At 40.0% G+C, this 22,572-nt stretch overlaps 1 protein-coding gene across 3 annotated transcripts in view; it reads right to left on the bottom strand.

Moving 5' to 3' along the window:
- map4k5 (mitogen-activated protein kinase kinase kinase kinase 5) overlaps window positions 1–22,572 on the bottom strand; it is a 121,509-nt gene that overhangs the window by 52,228 nt on the left and 46,709 nt on the right. For all 3 annotated transcript variants that reach the window (XM_072698889.1, XM_072698891.1, XM_072698890.1), the window contains exons 5-14: window positions 14,298–14,362; window positions 13,900–13,955; window positions 13,741–13,788; window positions 11,572–11,614; window positions 11,413–11,485; window positions 11,152–11,283; window positions 10,950–11,012; window positions 8,575–8,656; window positions 4,678–4,794; window positions 4,442–4,520 (exon numbers count right to left, since the gene is read on the bottom strand). In XM_072698889.1, the coding sequence (XP_072554990.1) occupies window positions 4,442–4,520; window positions 4,678–4,794; window positions 8,575–8,656; window positions 10,950–11,012; window positions 11,152–11,283; window positions 11,413–11,485; window positions 11,572–11,614; window positions 13,741–13,788; window positions 13,900–13,955; window positions 14,298–14,362 (758 nt within the window). The remainder of the gene's footprint in view (window positions 1–4,441; window positions 4,521–4,677; window positions 4,795–8,574; window positions 8,657–10,949; window positions 11,013–11,151; window positions 11,284–11,412; window positions 11,486–11,571; window positions 11,615–13,740; window positions 13,789–13,899; window positions 13,956–14,297; window positions 14,363–22,572) is intronic.

Here is a 22,572-nt window from a genome sequence, read left to right as displayed (position 1 = left end):
GACAGGGCAAGAGAGGTGGGCTACATGCTAGGCTAAAAGCTAAAACAAGCTGACCACCTCTACCTCGTCTGTTGCTACAGTGTATGTGCTCCCTCAAAAATAAGATGGACGAACTCAGAACCAGGATTACATCCAAGTGGGATATCAGAGACTGTTGTGTTCTTATTCTCACAGAAACCAGGTTATTGGTTAATACGCCAATCTCAGCAGTCAATCTACAAATGCACTCCATCTACCAGGCGGACCATACTGCAACATCCGGAAAGAAAAAAGCCGCAGTGTTTGCATTTACATCAACAACACATGGTTTTCAGATGTTGAGATCATCAGCAAGCACTGCAGAACTGACTCAGAATGTCTACTGGTGAAATGCAGACCTTTTTATCTATACTGTGGAAATTCACTGCTGTACTGTAAAAAATTATTTTTTGTGATTGTAAATAAAGATAGTATAATTTAAGTACATTTTACAAACAAATTCTATTTTGTCTTTTTATTTGAAAATGTTACGTTTAATTCAATAAACTATTTGAGGTTTTGATGTAATTTATTGCACTTGAATACATAGTATTCAAATAGAGTAAACTCAAATGGAAATTCCCAAGCATTATTTACTTTGTATTTTGTCATTTAATGAACTAATGCAAAAATGGCAAACTCAAGTAAAGCTTACTCCACGAAGCCAGGCAATCTATGTGCATGCTCCCTTGGGTCAGAAGTGGCGCGCAGAAGCAAAGAAAACCAACGGATCTTTTCTCGAAGAAGGTTTATACACGGTAAGTTATGAAATATTTGTTTATTGGTCAATTTAGTTACAGTTGCAGTAAAGTATAGAGCTATTAAGCTGTCCTGGTGGTTAAAGATTTAACCATAGACTGTAAGTTAATGCATTGATAGAGTTGAGTTTGCTAAACAACCGATTTGCACAAACATAAGTTATTAGCAAATAGCATCTGTGTCGAAAACAATTGTCTTGTATTTTACAAAAATTTGCAAAGTAAAAACCACAACATAACTTAAGAATTAAAGTTTCTAAAAGTTAAGTTTACTTGGAAATTTCCAGTAAATTTTACTTTTAGAAACTTTAATTAATTCTTTTTTCAGTGTGTTTTTATTGGCTGCTTACATCCCACCATGTGCAAACACCAAAGCAGCTCTGGGGCTCCTGCACGACATTATCAACAAAGAAGAACCCCTGGATGCTGTGTTTATTACAACCCCTGGCATAAATTATGGAATCACCAGTCTTGGAGGATGTTCATTCAGTTGTTTTATTTTTTAGACAAAAAGCAGATCACAGACAAGACACAAAACTAAGTTAAATGGCAACTTTCCAGCTTTACGAAACATTAAAAGAAATCAAGAAAGAAACATATTTAGTCAGTAAGAGTTGCCTTTTTTAGACCAAGCAAAGGGAAAAAAATATGGAATCACTTAATTCCAAGGAAAAAATTATGGAATCATTGAAAATAAACAAACCAAAAAAGACCGCAACACACCCCTAGTACTTTGTTGCACCACCTCTGGCTTTTATAACGGCTCGCAGTCTCTGAGGCATGGACTTAATGAGTGACAAACAGTACTCATCATCAATCTGGCTCCAACTGTCTCTAATTGCAGTTGCCAGATCAGTTTTGCAGGTTGGAGCTTTGGCATGAACCATTTTCTTCAACTTCCACCACAGATTTTCAATTGGATTGAGATCCGGGCTATTTGCAGGCCATGACATTGACCTTATGTGTCTTTCTTCAAGGAATTTCTTTACAGTTTTTGCTCTATGACAAGATGCATTATCATCTTGAAAAATGATGTCATCATCCCCAAACATCCTTTCAATTGATGGAATAAGAAAAGTGTCCAAAATGTCAATATAAACTTGTGCATTTATTGAAGATGTAATGATTGCCATCTCCCCAATGCCTTTACCTGACATGCAGCCCCATATCATCAATGACTGAGGAAATTTGCATGTTTTCTTCAGGCAGTTGTCTTCATAAATCTCATTGGAACAGCACCAAATGAAAGTTCCAGCATCATCACCTTGCCCAATGCAGATACGCGATTCATCACTGAATATGAATTTCATCCAGTCATCCACAGTCCAAGATTGCTTTTCCTTAGCCCACTGTAACCTTGTTCTTTTATGTTTAGGTGTTAATTGTGGTTTACGTTTAGCTTTTCTGTATGTAAATCCCATTTCCTTTAGGCGATTTCTCACAGTTCGGTCACAGACGTTCACTCCAGTTTCTTTCCATTTGTTCCCCATTTGTTTTGTTGTGCATTTTCTGTTGTCAAGACATATTGCCTTAAGTTTTCTGTCTTGACGCTTTGATGTCTTCCTTGGTCTACCAGTATACTTGCCTTTAACAACCTTCCCATGCTGTTTGTACTTGGTCCAGATTTTAGACACCGCTGACTGGGAACAACCTACATCTTTTGCAACATCACGTGATGATTTGTCCTCTTTAAGGAGTTTGATTATCCTCTCCTTTGTTTCAATTGACATCTCTCGTGTTGGAGCCATGATACATGTCAGTCCACTTGGTGCAACAGCTCTCAAGGGGTGATCACTCCTTTTTAACTACAGATTAACAAGATGATCTGGTGCAGGTGGGGAAGGAAATTGACAGGGTGATTCCATATTATTTTCCTTGGAATTGAATGATTCCATAATTATTTCCCTCTGCTTGGTCTAAAAAAGGAGACGTTTACTGAATAACTAGTTGTTTTCTTGATTTCCTTTAATGTTTTCTAAAGCTAGAAAGTTGCCATTTGAAATTCACTTAGTTTTGTGTCTTGTCTGTGATCTGCTTTTTTTCTAGAAAATCAAACAACTGAATGAACATCCTCCAAGACTGGTGATTCCATAATTTATGCCAGGGGTTGTAGTGTGGGCGACTTTAACAACTGCAAATTACGAACTTTACTACCAAAGTACCACCAACATGTTTCCCTACCAGACAGAAAAATGTCCTGGACCATGTGTACAGCAAAGTAAAAGGAGCCTACAAGAATATACCCTGCCCACACTTCGGACAGTCAGACCACATCTTAATGTTCCTGTATGCAGAATACAGACAGATTCTCCAGCACCCCCCAGTAAGTAAAACAGTGAAAGTATGGACTGAGGAATCTGACCAACTGCTTCAGGACTGTTTTGAGTGTGCTGATTGGGAGGTATTTAAAACCACTGCTTTGCAACATGACAATACTGTTCATCTGAAGGAATATGTTACAGTGGTATCCAGCTACATCAGTACTTGCACTGAAAATATTGTGCCCAACAAGATCATCCATATTTACCCAAATCAAAATCCATGAATAAACTGTGAGGTTCAGACCAAGCTGTAAGCCGGCTCCACTGCATTTGTCTCAGACAATAAGAAAGCCAGATACAACCCCTGTAGGGAAGTGGCTCTCAACCTTTTTTGCCCATTTATACAGGTTAATTCTCAGGGTAAAATGCTTACATTTCCAACTCTGCTTCGCAGTCCTTTCAGAACTGGCCACAGCTCAAATCAATCAAAGAGTTCAAAAGACAATACCGACAGAAGCTGCAGGGTCTCTACACGAACGCTGACACCCAACGCATGTGGCAGGGCCTGCATCAGTTTACAGATTATCAGAAAAAGAACAGTGAGGAAATTAGCACCACACTACCTGACAAACTGAATTACTTTTATGCATGCTTCAACACTGAGTCACAGAAGAATGGACTAAAAGTTGGGGATATGCAAGACCCTTCTTTCACCATCTCATCAAGATGTGCGGGCAGGACTCTGAGAAAATTAAACTCAAGGAAAGGGACTGGTCCAGATAACATCCCAGGCCATTAGCTCAGAGCGTGCTATTAAGTACTAGCTGACAGTGGTGGCTGCTAAAACCATATGTATTCCGTGAAGTCCAGGGCAAGTCAAAGTGAAGACAAAGATAGTTCGGCTACAGCAAGGACACATAATTAATAACTGTCAATGGCTAACCACACTTTGTTGAGTGAGTCTGTGGATTACTTCTTGAGCTGTTTGAGCATTGGAATTATGATATTGTAATATTAAAGTTCTGCATTGATAGATGCACGTTCACTTTTAATGTGAACTGCTCCCACACAACTGAAGTTTTCAATCTCTTTTTATGTGCACTCTTATCAGCTACACTTTGTCTTCCTTCCACAATACTGCCAAGTAATTGAGAAGGCAAATTTTAAGTGATGCTTTTTCTAAATTCAAATAATCATAACAGCTCTAAGGTACTGTTTTACTTTTTCAAGCTGACATCTGAAACCTCATCTATAACATTTCCAGTAAATTCCAAATAAAAGCAATATATAAATTTCAGCAACCACTTTAACTGTTATAATTAGAGTTTCTGATAGCTTGTAAGTGACTCAGGACAAAACAACTGTAACCAAAACTTTTCTGGAAAAAGTACAAAACATACTTACAGTCGATTTCAGAGCGTGTTCTTTCTGCTCTACAGATTTTGCTGGTGGACCGGATTGTTAGCCTCACTCTAGAGGGAGGCTGAAAGCAAAAGGTGTCTGTGTCACAATATACAATAACACTGCTTTATATGCATTCTATACACCTTTTGTTAGACTAGATGGTGTCAAAGCATTCCCCAGAAAACGGCCCCCAACCTTTACTATCTCTGTGACTAATGGGAAATTTTAAATCATACCTCTAGATCATCATCATCCACCTCACTGAAATGTGGATGACTTTCTGGGTCATTCATTTTATCCAAAAGCTCCATAGCTAGTCTCCTAGTCAGCCCCATTTGGGCGACAAAGACATGCTGCAATAAAAACAGAACAAGGAGGTCAGTCGGTTCCACAAAACGAATAAACCAGTATTCCTCATTCTGTGCTACACTTTGAACCCAGTACAATATTAATATTATCCATAAATGCAGGCCAGAAATGCACACGGCAACCTGGTAACAAAAATATTTTTGTATATCTCTGGAAGAAGAATCTGTCTAGAATCCTGGAATAGCCTTGAAATGTACAGAAAGGTGAAGCATACATAAGTGTATATGCACACATGCACACACACACGCACGCACGCACTAACTCACGCACTCACAATACCAGTCAAAAGTTTAGACACACCTACCCATAGAAAGGGCACCACAACTATAAAACTTTAAAATAACGTCTATGAAATTAGGCACCAACCAATGGTTTGGGCTCTGTGGGTTGGGACTGAAAAATACCATGGTTGGCAAAGTGAAACCACGATTAAGCAAGGCTCTTAACCCCAACTACTCCAGGGACTGGCTGACCCTACATTCTCCTCTACACCAGTTTCATGAGGTGGCCTCCTGGGTGCTTTTCCAGCTGTCCTGGAATATGCTTAGCACTCATTGGTCACTTTCCCTTCACTCTCTGGTCAAACTTGTCCAAAAACATTTCTACTGTATATAGCTCAGGTGGCCAGGTCATGTGAAGCAATACTATCACACTCCTTTGTAGGTGGTTTGGTGTGTCCACATTTTTGATTGGGATTGTATATATGACATACACACAAATGCAAAATGACAAAAGGTTAATGTTGCAAAGAAACATTGTGATCAAAAAATGAGTACACCACCAAGAAAACTGCAAAATAAAATTATACAATTTGTCTTCTAAGGGTGAACAATAATTAATTGGTAGATGTTGAACCATAAAACCCATTTAATCATTTCCAGACTTAATTTTGACAATGGCACCACACAGGAAAGAATTATCCGGGGACTCTTCTTGCACAAAAGAGGTTAAGGATACAAGAAAATTAGCAAATCACTAGTGTTATGCCAAATCACCTTAACATAAAACATTGTTCAAAAATATAAATTATGAACATGTAAGAAACACTCAAAAACTGGTCCAGCTGGGGCTCAACACCTCACTGTGTAACTGGTTGTTGGATTTCCTTACAGGAAGACCACAAGCAGTACGGGTCGGCAGTAACACATCCAGCACCATCATTCTTAACACGGGGACCCCTCAGGGATGTGTGTTGAGCCCCCTCCTCTTTACCCTGCTGACCCACGACTGCACACTGTCACACAGCTCAAACCTCTTCATTAAGTTTGCGGACGACACGACTGTGGTGGGTCTCATTAGCAATAGGGATGAGACTGATTACAGAAGCGAGGTGAGCCGCCTGGTGCGGAGACAACAATCTCTCTCTGAATGTGGAGAAGACGAAGGAGATTGTTGTTGACTTCAGGAGAGCGCACACTCAGCACGCCCCTCTGACTATCAATGGTGCGTCTGTGGAGAGAGTGCGCAGTACCAAGTTCCTGGGATCTCTCCTGGACAAACAACACCACTGCACTGGCCAAAAAATCACAACAGCGTCTCTACTTCCTTCGCAAACTAAGAAGAGCAAGAGCACCAGCCCCCATCATGTTCACCTTCTACAGAGGCACCATTGAGAGCATCCTGAAGAGCTGCATCACTGTGTGGTTTGGAGCCTGCAAGGCATCCTGCCATAAAACCCTCCAACGCATAGTGAGAGCAGCTGAGAGGATCATTGGTGTCCCTCTCCCCTCCCTCCAGGACATCTACAGTACCCGTCTCACCAAGAAAGCTCTCTGCATAGCAGCCGATCCCACCCACCCAATGCAAAGCTTCTTCAGCCTGCTGCCATCAGGGAGGAGACTGCGATGTCTCCAGGCCAGGACCAGCAGACTGAAGGACAACTTCATCCATCAGGCTGTCAGGAAGCTCAACTCTCTCCCGGCTCTGCCCCCACTCCCCTCACTCCCCCCTTCTGCCCCACGGACTTTCTGCAACTTTCTGAATCTCTGTTATACACACACTAACACCCACACACACACACTCACTCACCTGCACCAGTCACTTTGTGTAGCATTAGTCTGCTACTCAGCCTACCTCATAAATGACTGTCTGTCCAAGGCTGCTCGTTATTACTTATCACCTCTTACGAGCTCTATTGCACTTTATGTCTGATCTGCACTCTCTGCCACGTGCCCTTGTATATTGTATTTATTTATTCATATTTTTCTTACTTGTATTCTTTTTTGTATTAATGTTACTGTTAACTAGGGTTTGTGAGAAAACGTTATTTCAATTCTCTGTATGTTCTGTACATGTGGCAGAATTGACAATAAAGCTGACTTTGACTTTGAAATGTTCAGGCTGCCATTGTAAGCTGACACCATTTCATGAGTGTTTTCTGCTCAGGAAGATCAGAAAGGAAGTGCCTCAACATCGCTAAAAGCTGTGGAAAGACAAACTAGAGGGACTGTTTCATGTCATGCAATAAGACGCATCCTTTAGAGAAGTTGTTTGTATGGTTGCTGACTACACAGCTGAAGCCAAACAAAGATTTAACCTTTGCCTAGAATCGATTCGATTTGACTTAATTCGATTTGATGCAGTTCAATTCGATTCAATTTTATTTGTGTAACACATTTTCGCAACATTACATGAAATCTGCTCTCTCGTCGTATGAGACCAAAATCATTTTTTCCCGATCTGATGGCATTCAAAGGGCATGGTGTCCATCAGGGGAGTTGTACAGTGATAAGTGTAAGTTCCCAAAGTAAAGCATGGCAGAGATATGAGCTGCACTTCATGAATGGCATAATGGATTCAGAGAGATACTGCAAGATCCCATAAGAAAGTTTGCTACCTTCTCTTCAAACCCTTGGTTCACAGGGAACTTTTTCAATATGATAATCACCCCATTTTTTTAAAAAAAATATTTTGGGCCACTGCTGCATTCTTAAGCAAGTAAAAAATTCTCATGTGGTCAAGTATGTCACCTGACCTCAACCACATTGGGCACCTGTAGGGAATTTTGAAGAAAAAAGATGCACACCATTAGCCATCAAACATCAAGGCACTCAAGGTCTCCTGCAAGAGTGGTAAAGGATGCCGTGGATTGGAATACTCAGTGACAAGAAGGATCTAATGTAAAGGACATACTAAGTAGAACGATATTACATATTTGCAGAATTTAATCAAGGGAGTACTCTTTTTTTTTCAGCACTACATTTAAGCAAGGAAAAAAAAGAAATGTTAAATCTTTCTATGTTATTTTTGTTAAATAAATTTCAGTTCTGTTCCCTTTTCATAAATTATAATGATTATTATTTAGGAACAGAAATATATATTTCTGGTTAGAAGGGGTGTGCATACAATATTTAAAAACACAGTGAAGAATGATAAAAAAAATGCTCCATGAAATACTTCCAATTTGTGAATTGGCAAACAGCTAGCCTATATACTGAGAATGATTAATTATTACAATTTACAATTTTTTTAACTATTCTGAAAGCCATTGCATCAAACCATTAAGAACTGAAAAGGGGAAATCTGCTTTATATATCTATCTAGGGTTTCAGACAATTCTGAAGTACCAAATGGTAAAACCTGAAATAAAGTTTCCTTACAAGGGTTAAAAATTCTGAAAAACCTTATTATGTATATCATGACAATTATTTTCAGCTTTCTCGTTTGTTTATAAAAGATATGATGACATCTTGCAACTTAACTCATCACTTGAATCAACATTCATAATTAAATAATTTTAAAAATCCACATATAGGTCAGTTTACCGTCAGGAGCTTTTCTGCAGTTGGCCTTTTTTTCGGGTTCTTGATCAGACAGTACTTCACAAAATTATGGAAAGACGCTGACCTGTAAGAAATGAATGGTCACTGATCTATCACTAACCGCCATATGTGCCACTGCCCTTGCATTAAAATAGCCTAAAGCTGTACTGGAACAGAATCAAACAAACAGGAACATATTTGACTGAGCTGGTTCCTACACTGCACAATGTTGTTTTCGGCTCAGTCAAACACTTGTCATCCATACCCATTAATTTGTCAGGATCAGCACCATTTGACCCCGCCCTGTCCCTGTTCGGCTTTCTGGCATTGCTGGTCATTCTGATGGTTGATGCTCATCTCATCAACTTGGAGCAGTATGAATCATCAGTCACTGGCTACATCAAAAAGTGCATAGATGATGAGACTGTCTGCAAGACCATCACCACACATGCCAGCCAGAAACCATGGATGACATGTGAGGCGTGTACGCTGTTAAAAGCCCATGATGCTGCATTTAGATTGGGCAACAAAGCAGCCCTCCGGATGGCAAGGGCAATCCTATCCAGGGGCCATTAGGGCAGCTAAGTATGCATACAACAAGAAAATCAATGGCCAGTTTCAGGACACCAGAGACTCATGGCGCATGTACCAGGGAATCTAGGCCATTGTGGACTAAAAGACCACACCACCCATCTGCGGCAGTAATGCTTCCCTTTAAGATGCACTGAATGGCTTCTGCGAATGGTTAGACGCCATGAACAGCATGTCTGCAAGGAAAACCATTCTCCCTCCTGAAGGACAGGTACTGTGTTTATCCACAGCTGATGTGAAAAGAACTCAGCTGATAGTAAATCCATGAAAAACAGTTAGACCAGACAAAATACCCGACTGTGTTGTCAAGGAATGTGTGAACCAGCTAGCAAATGTCTTCACAGACATTTTTAACATTCCTCTAGGCCATTCTCCCCATATGTTTCTAGGCCACCACCATCATATTCAAGCTGAAGAAGTCTTCTATCTCCTGCCTCAGCAACCACTGCCCTGTAGCACTAACACCTATCATCATAAAGTGCTTCAAAAGGCTACTCATGGGGCACCTGCTTAGCGCCTAAACCGGTCCACTGAAGATGCCATTCTAAACATCATTCTAATTTTCTCTGCCCTCCATCTGGCCCTTTCCCATCTCAAAAGGAAGAACACAAATGTAAGAATGTTGTTCATTGATTTCAGCTCAGCATTCAACACCATCATCTCGCAGCAGCTCATAGGGAAGTTGAGCCTGCTAGGTTTCAGCATGTACATGTGCAACGGGATCCTGATAAAGACACCCCAGGCAGTCCGCATCAGAGACGAAGACATCCAGAAAATCCACCACACTAAGCAGTGGTGCGCGCCAGACCTGTGTGCTCAGCGCACTCCTGTTCACCCACCTGACGCAGACGGAGATTCAACAACTAATGGACTGGTGTAAGTTCAACAATATATCTCTTAACGTGAACCAAATGAAACAGATGGTTGTTGAGTTCAGACAGTCCCATACTGTCCACCCCCCCCAGTGCACAATAAGCGATCTGCAGGAGAGTCAGTGAGGACCACCAGATGACTTGTAGTGCACCTGACAGCTGGCAATCATCTGGTCCCTCAATACCTCCTCCTTAGTCAAGTAAGCACACTAGCATCTTCAATTCCTATGGCTGCTAAAGAGGACGTTATTCCTCAATTCATTCTACAGGGGCACAGTCGAGAGTGTTCTGCCCAGCTACATCACTGTACGGTTTGGGAACTACGACATCTCCAACCGCAAACCCTACCATGGATAGTGCATGCAGCTAAGAAGATCATTTGAACCTCACTGCCCTCCATTGTTGACATCTTTATGACATCTGTAAGGCCTCCAGCATCATAGAAGATGCCTCCCACCCTTCCCACAGTCTCAACTCCCCTTTCTTCTGGCAGAAGGTATCGGAGCATCTAACCCAGTTCTGTCAGATTTGGCAACAGCTTCTTCCCCATGGCAATCCGGACACTGAACTCTTTGCTGCCCCCCTCCCCACAGACCTAACTCTGATGACCACCAGCAGTTTGTCACTTTATTGCCATTTGCACTGTATTTATCTTTAATTTTTTATTATGTACTCCTACAAACCACTCTGTTGCTCCACCATTGTCCATTTGAGACATGAGTGTTTACTTGCCTTGCCCCCGCCACGGTCATGACTATCTACGTACTTTATGTATATATGTAGCACCATGGTCCGGGGGAACATTATTTCGTGTCACCATAAGCAGTGTATCGAATATGGCTGAAGTGACAATAAAGCACCACATGACTTGGCTTGACGTGACTACTTATATACAATTTGCATTTGAAAACTTACCATTTATTTTTGTCTTTTAGCTTGGGAGGCTGGAAGCTACTCTTTGACATTAAAAACAAAGCCCTGTAATAAAATGTCACACAAAAAATGGTACAGATTAGTTATAATTTCAATGGAAATAAAACACACTTAATAACATACAGATTCATTAACACAAGTATGAAGCATTAGTTCTTCAATTAGCTTGAAGAGATGAGTATACCTCATGGGGTGCAGATCAAACATGGGGGGCTGCAGCTCAGCCATTTCAATGGAGGTAATGCCCACTGCCCAGATGTCACAGAGCTGATTATAGCCTCCATTTTTCTCTACAGCTGCCACTTCAGGGGCCATCCTGCATTGTGGGCAAACAAACAAATGATTCTACCCATTCTTACCCATTCATATCATCGTAAAGTAGAGAATTTAAATATTGTATGTTAGATACCGTTTATTGAAACTGAACAAAAGAAGTTAAACTAACCAGTAAGGAGTTCCTATGAATGATTTCCTCTTGGCAATTGTAGCAGTAATTTTTGCTGCCACTCCAAAATCAGCTGGAATAAAAGTTGGCATTTTTTCAAAATCACAACTCTCACAGACATCATGGAAAACAGTAGTAAAGCAGGAAAAAAAATCTTACCCAACTTCACATCCCCACTGTCTGTTAGCAAGATATTGGCACCCTGTGTAGAATAAAAAGTGGAACATTATCCATGAGGAAAAAATATCATTCATAGATAGATTAGATAGATAGATAGATAGATAGAGCGAGAGAGGGGAACTGCTGAATTTGTGATACAAATCGGTCAATAGGTTCCATAGATATATAATACATATATAGCTCTTAAAAAAATGTTACACAGGATCCGCAAGAATTTTTTTTTCAGTAGTTTCCGAAAGAAAAGATCTGCCATCATTGTCACTTGCGTTGAAAAAACTTCTGCATTCACACTGCTCCGTATAAAAGGCAAAAGATATAGCTTACAACTACACAAATAATTAGCTTTAGCATTTGTGTAATTGAATATATTGTATATAAGAGTGGTTGTTAATGTATATATTTCTGACATTTTCATTTGTACATTTAAGCAAAGCTTTTTATAATATATTTTTAGAAGAGTCGCACTTCATATTTTGTTTGTTGTAGCTCGAGCACAATGTGTCACTTGCACATTTTTAATCCAACCAAAACATTTTTTATGATTCTACAAGTGGCAACGTATATATTTTGAATATTTTGAACACTTTGATTAGTAATAAAATTCAGTTTTTATAAACGCTTGACTGTTGATTAATCCCACACACAACCATACGTTTAAAGGAAATGAACACATTTTATTTTGCAGAAACGAAATATCACAGTACTGTAGCGACGCAAATGCAAAACTGTATATAAAAGGAACCATCACAGCAACAACACAGGGATCCTACACGTCTCACTCTCTTCCCCTCAGTTTCAGTGCACTCTAATGTTTGACGGCTGGACGTATTTATCATAAGCTAGAGCTGCACTTAAACTTGGCTCAAGTAGAGTTTCATTTTGAGCTTCACAATAGTTGTAGACAGCATACAATGTACACAAAACACAATTTAGCTGCACACAAGTTAGCAAAACAACATATGCCACGTAGCGAAGGTCCTGTACATCCTCCATGTTCACATGTGGCTTACTTCCGTGAAAAGAAGGAAAAGTATTCTTAATTCTGGTGAAGAATAACCAATTAAGAAAAGAGACATCGAAACAAGGACAACTAATCAGAAAAGATCCACACTAGTGCATTTACAGAACGATTAGTTGTCGGACAGCACTGAAATTTTTCTCCGCTTCTGGGAAAAAAAAAGATCCGCAGTAGTGCAGATGGACGGCTAAATCAGAAGAAAATTTTTGCGTTACTAAACGAATAAGTATTAGTGTGGACGTACCCTTAGAGAATGTCAATGTGACAACTGTCATACGCAAAGAAGTCATTTATGAGATGTAACGCATTACACATAATTAAAATTCAGATTACATGCACCACACTCAAAACTGCATCATACTTTATATGTGTGACTTTTGTCATGGTATGTACTGGCAAGAAATACCAGTACCTTTACAAGGATTCTTTTCAAATTTTATCACTCTTTTAAAAAATTTAAGATAAGTAAATTTTGAGCACTTGCAACAATTTTTCTTTTGATTTAGTTTCTTCTTATTTTTTATTGATTGATTGTATTTTTATACATTGATTTAGCAGAAGCTTCTGTCCAAAGTGCTAATTCGTACTTCATTTGCAGTATGAATGCACATAAAAGGCGTACGCATTCATGCTGTTAAAACAATCGATTGCCGCACATATTGCTTTTAAAGGTGAATCGTGTACTTGCGTACCAGTCATATCAATCCCTGGTTATACAACTGGAAGCAGGATGAGTCCAAAGTTTTTGAAAGGAATATAAAATAACCAAATCATCTCACATACAAGCAGCAGATGCAAAAGTGATGGTGAATGAAGGGTGAGTAACTATAACAATATTTAGCCCTGTAAAATAGCTTTGTTCCCTGTGCTGTCTGGAATAGGCTTAAGCCCCACCATGACCCTGACCTGGACAGAGGGTTGGAGAGTGCATTCTACATGTTCTGAAACCAGATAAATGAAGCCCTGAGATTAGTGAGTTTATATAATTAGCTATGTTTAGAATCAACCAATGCTAAACATCAGTACTTGTCTTCAAATATATGTTCTAATTTTAGGGGCACAAATGATTTAATCTTTCAAAAACCTCAACATTTAAATTTAAAATGCATTGTAGCAGACAATCATAATACCTTTATGTCACGATGCATTTTACCCTTCGTGTGCAAATATCCCAGGCCCTAAAGAAGCAAATAGGACAATACATAGTTATAAAGAAATTCTAAAAAATAATCCACTTCTCCAACTTCTAATTAATTATTATTTTATCTATCAATGACAGGTGTAATTACCTGCAATGTTTCCCTGCACACATAAGCTATCTGGAGCTCTGTCAGGGGACCAGTCACTAATAAAGGAAAGGGGGGTGGAGAGAGGAAATTGTAAAAGCAAAGTCTACTGCACCTAAAGAATATATTGTATACATTATATTTGGCATTAAGAGGCACTTTTCATTGTCTAACAGGAAAGGTATGGGAGGTATAGAAGGTATTTCCTTCGAAAGAAAAAATAAAAAAGATAATGATAAAATAAAAAGACATTCTATTTTTATCTTATCATTTTTGTTTTCTTTTTGGCAGGAAATACCTCCCATAATTCTGACCGAACTCAATTTACAAATAAAAGTAAGAAAAAAACAGCAATTTTTTATGCTCATGGATTCGTGACTAACACAGAGGATTTGAAATACCATGATAGATGTCTTGAAGGGAGCCACCGCCACAATATTCCATGCAGATCCATAATTTCTCCCTGCTGTAGAAAGGAAAAGAATAAACTACACTCCAAAAATTATACATATACAAAAGAACAAGTACTATTTACCATCTGTTCCATCAAGACACCAGGACCCAGTAGAGAGACAGCAATGTCAAGGAAATGGTTTGGTACTTGATACATATTGTTTTTCTTTTGATGTTTCATTAAACAGTATTACAGATTACATGAAAGGACTAGATGTACTCTATGAAGAACGTATATAAATAAAATAAAATAACAAAAAACCATTACTTTGATCGTGTATCTGTGTCAATAATGAGCGTCGTGCACCCACAAATTTCTAAAACACGCTGCTAATTACCATTTAATAATGCGCCACTGACTTCTGAAGTGGTTTTTGTTGGTTAACAGCACAATGCTGCCTTAAAATAGCAACATGCCAACAATGTGCCCCAGCCATGATTCATTTAAAAACACCACTCGTACTAGCGGAAAGCAGGTGCAAAATCATTTACTATGGTCGTGAAAATGACCAATGTGCTGGTATGAAACTAACAAAACCACTTTGTGTTGCGCTTTGTATAGGTGGAAAATAGAGCCCATCATGTGAGATGCTGGGGTTAACACACTTGGCGGCCTCCGAATCAGCACCAAATGTATATTTTATGCAGGTTTGAGTTCCTAAACTCTTTGTGTTGTCTGCTGCTGTCACGCCCAGCTCCGTACGATCCTCGTGTGTGCCACGCCCCCTCATTACCTCGTGTCAATTCCTGATTGTGTGCACCTGTTTTCTGTGAATCCTGGCTTTTCTTGTGTATTTAGTCCGCGTCTGTGTCAGTATCCCTAGATCCGTCATTAATGTTAGTAACTGTGTTGTCCTGCCTGTCTGGAATAAACCCGTCTTCGTGGATCTTCGCTTGCCTGCTTGATCATTTCCCTGCGTCCTGCCTGCTTGTCGGCAGGTGCGGAGGCAGGGGGTGGCCGGGGGGGGCCGTGGCCACCCCCCGCCGAACCCCGGCCACCCTATTGGCCCCCCCTGGTCTGACCACAGCCATCCATGCACAGGCGCGGAGGCAGGGGGTGGCCGGGGGGGGCCGTGGCCACCCCCAAAATGATCACATAATCATCCTGGCCACCCCACAGAAAATTTCCTGGCTCCGCCACTGCTTGTCGGGCAGCGATCGTAACAGCTGCTTTCGCAAAACTCACAAAAACTCAAAGGTAATTGCCATTTAATTTCATATACCAACCCCACAATATATCGAAACCACAACGGGAAGTGTCGTGACGCAGAAGGGTCGACTGTATATTGTTACGGTGCCCTCCACAATTATTGGCACCCCTTGTAAAGATTTGTAAAAAGGGTTAGAAAAAAATCCACCTTTTGGCGAAGCATCTTCATCTCACACTGAAAAAATGAGAAAAATCCAACCTTTCATTGAAATAAATGTATTTAAAGAAAAACAAATCCATCAGCAAGAAATAATTATTTTCAACAAAAACACATGTGCCACGATTATTGGCACCCCTGCTTTTAATACTTTGTACAACCTCCCTTTGCCAGTATAACAGCACTGAGTATTCTCCTATAACATTTTATAAGGTTGGAGAATACAGAGCAGGGCAACTGAGACCATTCCTCTTTACAGAATCTCTCCAGATCGTCCAGGGTCCTAGGCCCTCTCTTGTGCACTCTCCTCTTCAGCTCAGCCCACAGGTTTTCAGTGGGGTTCAGGTCAGGTGACTGAGATGGCCATGGCAGAAGCTTGATTCTGTGGTCAGCCATTTTTATGTTGATTTGGACATGTGCATAGGATCACTGTCCTGCTGGAAGATCCAATGAAGGCCCAGTTTTACTTTCCTGGCAGAGGCAGCCAAATGTTGATATAAAATGTCCTGGTATCTCATTGAGTCCACAGTGCCATGTACCCTAATGAGGTTTCCAGGGTTTTTGGAGGAAAAACAGCTCCACAACATCACAGAACCTCCACCATATTTTACAGTTGGAATAAGGTTAATTTCATTATAGCCATCCTTCTTTTTACACCAAACCCACCTTGAATGTTTATTGCCAAAAAGTTCATTTTTTGTTTCATCAGACCATTGAATTTGATTCCAATCAAAGTTGTAGTAATGTTTTGCAAACTCCTGGCACTTACATTTTAAGTAACTGACAGAAAAGGCTTCTTTCTGTCATACCTTTCAAAAAATCTGTTAGTATTAAGGGGGTGTCTGATGATTTTTTTGGAGATGTGGTAACCCCAAGATTTTACTTTGTCTTGTAATTGACCAACATAAGAACATAAGAAATTTACAAATGAGAGGAGGCCATTCGGCCCATCAAGCTCGTTTGGGGAGAACTTAACTAATAGCTCAGAGTTGTTAAAATCTTATCTAGCTCTGATTTAAAGGAACCCATGGTTTTAGCTTCCACTACACTAGCAGGAAGACTATTCCATACTCTAACTACACGCTGTGTAAAGAAGTGCTTCCTCAAATTTGTTTTAAAATGTTCTCCCGCTAATTTCCACTTATGGCCACGAGTTCTAGTATTTAGACTAATATTGAAATAGTAATTTGACTGAACAGCATCCAGACCCGTTAGAATCTTATAGACCTGAATCATATCCCCCCTTAGTCTCCTTTGCTCAAGGCTAAACAGATTCAGTTCCGCTAACCTCTCCTCATAAGACATTCCTCTAAGACCAGGAATCATTCTCGTAGCTCTTCGTTGCACCTTTTCTAAGGCAGCAATGTCCTTCTTGAGGTGTGGTGACCAAACCTGCACACAGTATTCTAGGTGGGGTCTTACCAAGGAATTATATAAGTGTAACATCACCTCCCTTGACTTAAACTCCACACACCTAGAGATATAACCCAACATTCTATTGGCCTTTTTTATTGCTTCCCCACACTGGCGAGAGTGGGACATGGAAGCATCAACATACATACCGAGATCTTTCTCGTAATCAGCTACCTTTATTTCAGTGGAACCCATAAAATATCTGTACTTTATATTTCTGCTCCCTGCATGGATTACCTTACATTTATCTGTGTTAAATTTCATCTGCCAAGTATCAGCCCATTCGCTAATTAAATCCAGATCCCTTTGAAGCCTCTCTGCTGCTAGATCAGTATCTGCTACACCGCCCACCTTGGTGTCATCTGCAAATTTAACCAGTTTACTGTATGTATTTGTGTCAATATCATTAATGTAAATTAGGAACAATAGTGGTCCTAAAATTGAACCCTGCGGTACCCCACTATGAACGGAGGCCCACTGTGACATTGTGCCTCTAATAACTACTCGCTGCTTCCTGTCAGTTAGCCAGTTTTTGATCCAAACTGCCACAGTTCCTAAAATCCCTGCAGCTTTAAGCTTTAGCAAGAGCCATTTGTGGGGGACAACATCAAAGGCCTTCTGGAAATCTAAGTAAATCACATCATAGGCCTTTTTGTGATCAATTTCACTTGTAGCTTCCTCAAAGAACTCAAGTAGATTCGTTAAGCAGGATCTACCTCTCCTAAATCCATGTTGGCTATCCTTTATAATGTTATTTGCATCTAGGTAATCTACCATTTTCACTTGAATTATACCTTCCATTATTTTTCCAGTAATGCTAGTTAAACTGATTGGCCTATAGTTTGCTGGATTACTTCTATCCCCTTTTTTGAATATGGGTGTTATATTAGCGTGCTTCCAATCTGATGGTACCACACCTGCAGATAACGATTTCTGGAATATTAAAGTTAAAGGTTGGCTAATAATATCCCTCATCTCTTTTAAAACTATAGGTAAGATGCCATCAGGCCCCTGCGATTTATTTATTTTGAGTTTAGCTAGGCTTAGTATCACATCAACCTCAGTTATACATATATTGGTCATAGACGATGCTGTATTCGTATTAATTGGTGGTAAGTTACTTGTGTTCTCCATTGTGAACACCCTTGAAAAATAATCATTAAATTAATTTACTATATCAATTTCATTATCAATTATAAGTCCCTTACTATCCTGCAAATGAGTGATTTCAGCTTTTAGTGCTCTCTTGGAGTTAAAACATTGCAAGAAACCTTTACTGTCATGCTTAGCCTCCAATGCAATTTTTCTTTCTACATCCCTCTTGGATAGCCTAATGTCATTTTTTAACTCTGCCTGTAGACTTAGATACTCCTGCTTAATTTTGAAATAATTAGTTATTTTCCAATTGTGGAACTTTATTCTTAATTTCCTTAGTAAACCACCTTGGTTGTCGTTTCCTAGATTTAGTTTTGCTGGAAACAGGTATGAAGTCCCCTTGCACTTGCAACAATGTGCTTTTGAAAAATTCCCATGCCTCTTCAACTGTTTTGCTATTTAACTCTGTCCAGCTTACAGTTTCTAATTTCCGTCTCATACCATTAAAGTTATCCTTCCTAACATTGGATACTTTTAATTTCGACTTTGCTCTTCGGACACTAAAATTAACCTCGAATTTAACCATGTTATGATCACTACAGTACAATGGGTCTAAAACCTCTAATTTTCCAATCCTATCCTGGTTATTACAGAAAACAAGATCAAGAAGGGCTTCTCCCCTGGTAGGAGTATTAACAAACTGAGTAAAAAAACAATCCTGTACTAATTCCACCATTTCAAGTTCATTTACAGAAGAGCCAGAGACTGTGTCCCACTGTATCCCAGGTAAATTAAAATCACCCATAACCACCACATCATTTTTATTACTCATAATCCTGATATCATCATATAACATGCTGCTTTCCTCAACAGCTACATTAGGTGCTCTATAACAAACCCCGACAATTAGGCCATTTGAATCTTTAGCATCAAGTTTTATCCATACAGCTTCTGAATTTTTATTTTTATCAGTGAGATCCCTTGCCTGCAAGTTTTCTTTTACGTATACTGCAACACCACCTCCCTTCTTGCCTATCTGGTCTCTACGGAACAACGCATAACCATCCATAAATCCTTATCTGAAGGTGTGGTACCTTCTGATTGGAAGCATGCCAACATAACGCCCATTTTCAAAAAAGGGGATAGAAGTAATTTGTCAAACTATAGGCCAATCAGTCTAACTTGTATAACTGGTAAAGTTATGGAGGCTATAATCAAAGAGAAAATGGTAGATTACCTGGACTCAAATAACATTTTGAGGGATAGCCAGCATGGATTTAGGAGAGGTAGATCCTGTTTAACAAATCTGTTGGAGTTTTTTGAGGAAGCTACTCAGGAAGTTGATGATAAGAAGGCCTATGATGTCATCTACTTAGATTTCCAAAAGGCTTTTGATGTTGTTCCCCACATGAGGCTCTCACTTAAACTCAAAGCGACAGGTATTTTAGGAACTGTAGCGACCTGGATTGATAACTGGTTAACGGACAGGAAGCAGCGAGTAGTTATAAGAGGCTCAATGTCACAGTGGGCCTGCGTTCATAGTGGGGTACCGCAGGGTTCAATTTTAGGACCACTTTTGTTCCTAATTTACATAAATGATATAGACACCAATATATACAGTAAACTGGTGAAATTTGCAGATGACACCAAGGTGGGTGGTGTAGCAGATACTGAACTAGCGGCTCAGCAGCTACAGCGGGATCTTAATTTAATTAGTGACTGGGCTGACACCTGGCAGATGAAATTTAACATAGACAAATGTAAGGTACTCCATGTAGGGAGCAGAAATATAAAGTACAGGTATTTTATGGGACCTACTGAAATAAAGGTAGCTGATTATGAGAAAGACCTTGGTGTGTATGTTGATGCTTCCATGTCTCATTCTCACCAGTGCGGGGAAGCAATAAAAAAGGCCAATAGGATGTTGGGGTATATCTCCAGGTGTGTGGAGTTTAAGTCAAGGGAGGTAATGCTAAGATTATACAATTCCTTGGTGAGACCTCACCTAGAATATTGTGTACAGGTTTGGTCACCATATCTTAAAAAGGACATAGCGGCCTTAGAAAAGGTGCAGCGTAGGGCCACAAGAATGATTCCTGGTCTTAGAGGAATGTCATACGAGGAAAGGTTATTTGAGCTAAATCTGTTCAGCCTCAAGCAAAGGAGACTGAGGGGGGACATGATCCAGGTCTATAAGATTCTAACAGGTTTGGATGCTATTCAACCAAATAGTTACTTCAGCATTAGTTCAAATACAAGAACTCGTGGCCATAGGTGGAAATTAGCGGGAGAACATTTCAAACTGGATTTAAGGAAGCACTTCTTTACACAGCGTGTAGTCAGAGTATGGAATAGTCTTCCTGATAACGTAGTGCAAGCTGAATCCTTGGGTTCCTTTAAATCAGAGCTAGATAAGATTTTAACAACTCTGAGCTATTAGTTAAGTTCTCCCCAAGCGAGCTCGATGGGCCGAATGGCCTCCTCTCGTTTGTATAGTTCTTATGTTCTTATATTATATTCATCACCATCATTGTCACTCGTCCATGTTTCAGTTATTCCTATAATGTCGTAATTGTCTGAAGAAATGAAAGCCTCTAAGTCATTAATTTTGTTTCTAATACTCCTAGCATTCAAATACAGACCACTAATGGTAGGCCTTTTACAGTGTCTACTTTTAATATTTATTTGGGCTTTCCGTCTCTCCCCACATAAATTCTTAACTGACCTCCCTGCCCCCCCAGTCCCTAGTTTAAACATTCCTCAACTATTCTGCACATACGCCTCCCCAATACACTGGTTCCCCTATGGTTCAGATGCAACCCGTCCGGCTTGAACAGGTCCCACCTGTTCCAGAAGGTCTTCCAGTGCCCCATAAACCTGAACCCCTCTTTCCTACACCACCATTTTAGCCACGCATTTAATTCCAGAGAATACCACCGTGGATGTTCTGCTTCTAAGCTTATCCGCGACTTCTATAAATTTATCTTGCAGAACAGCCCTCCTGCCCTTTCCTATGTCATTGGTGCCAACATGCACCACGACCACTGGATCCACCCCGGCTGGGGCCAAAAGCCTGTCCACTTGATCTGGGAGGTCCCCTACCTGGGCACCAGGCAGGCAAGACACCGTACGGGACCCTCTATCACGGGTGCACACATAACTATCTACACCTCTTATAATTGAATCCCCTACTACCACAACCTCCCTTCTACTGGGGTTAGGTGGCTCCTTGGTGCCCAAGGGCCCACCTGCCTCCCCAGTCTCTTCCGGCTCTAAAGCTGGAAGCACCTGAAAGCGGTTAGACACTGTTACTTCAGGTAATGCCGCCTCTGTGAATTGTGATCCTTGGGGATATTTTTGCCTCTCTTATGATCCTCCTCACTGTATGTGGGGGCAAAATAAACTTGGGTCCTCTTTCAGGCAGATTTCTATCAGTTCCAGTTGATGTCCACTTTTTAATTATTGCCCTAACAGTAGAAATGGGCATTTTAAGACGAGTAGCTATTTTTAAATACCCATTCCCTGACTTATGAAGGTCAGCACACTTCTCCCTCATTTGGTCTGTATGTTCTCTTATCTTTCCCATGTTGATGGATGACTTAGGGAATTTGGCCTCTGTGTCTCCTCATGTTTGTATCCCAGTTAATCAGGAAATCATGGATTACAGCTTGAAGGTTCCTATTCACTCCAATCAACTCAAACATGTACAATTTACAGGGGAAACATGCTTCAGTTGTGTTCACTATAATTTGCAGGGGTGCCAATAATTGTGGCACATGTGTTTTTGTTAAAAATAATTATTCTTAATGAAGGATTTGTTCTTTCTTTGAATAAATTTATTTCAATGAAAGGTTGGATTTTTCTCTTTTTTTAATGTGAGATGAAGCTGGTTCGCTAAAAGGTGGATTTTTTTCTAACCCATTTTACAAATCTTTACAAGGGGTACACTGTATCAGCCAAAATTTCCACATTGGTGCAACACTATTAAATATAATAAATACTATTATACATTAGGCATGTAATGATGAATCATGAATCGGTTAAAAATCGACTGTAAATGTATGACGATTTAAACCGGCTGATGTCGGTACTTCACTTAACAGAAAAACTGGTATTACATTTAATTTCACGACGTCAGTTCTATGTCAGATGTCACTGCGTATGCACGTTGACGTTGTACGTTAGTTTTTGGTTTTGACCGAACGCGAGATGGCGAGCGAATTTGAAATTGAGGACACACCCCCGATCTTAAATCGGCGGCGTGGCAGCATTTTAGCTTTTCGGTAATCACAAACGAAAACGGCCAGAAAAGCACAGACAAGATAAAAACTGTGTACAAACATTGTAA

Source organism: Paramormyrops kingsleyae, chromosome 14, assembly GCF_048594095.1.
Source record: "Paramormyrops kingsleyae isolate MSU_618 chromosome 14, PKINGS_0.4, whole genome shotgun sequence".
Taxonomy (NCBI): Eukaryota; Metazoa; Chordata; class Actinopteri; order Osteoglossiformes; family Mormyridae; genus Paramormyrops; species Paramormyrops kingsleyae.
Note: the sequence above shows the minus strand (reverse complement) of the source record. Positions and strands in the feature narration are given on the sequence as shown.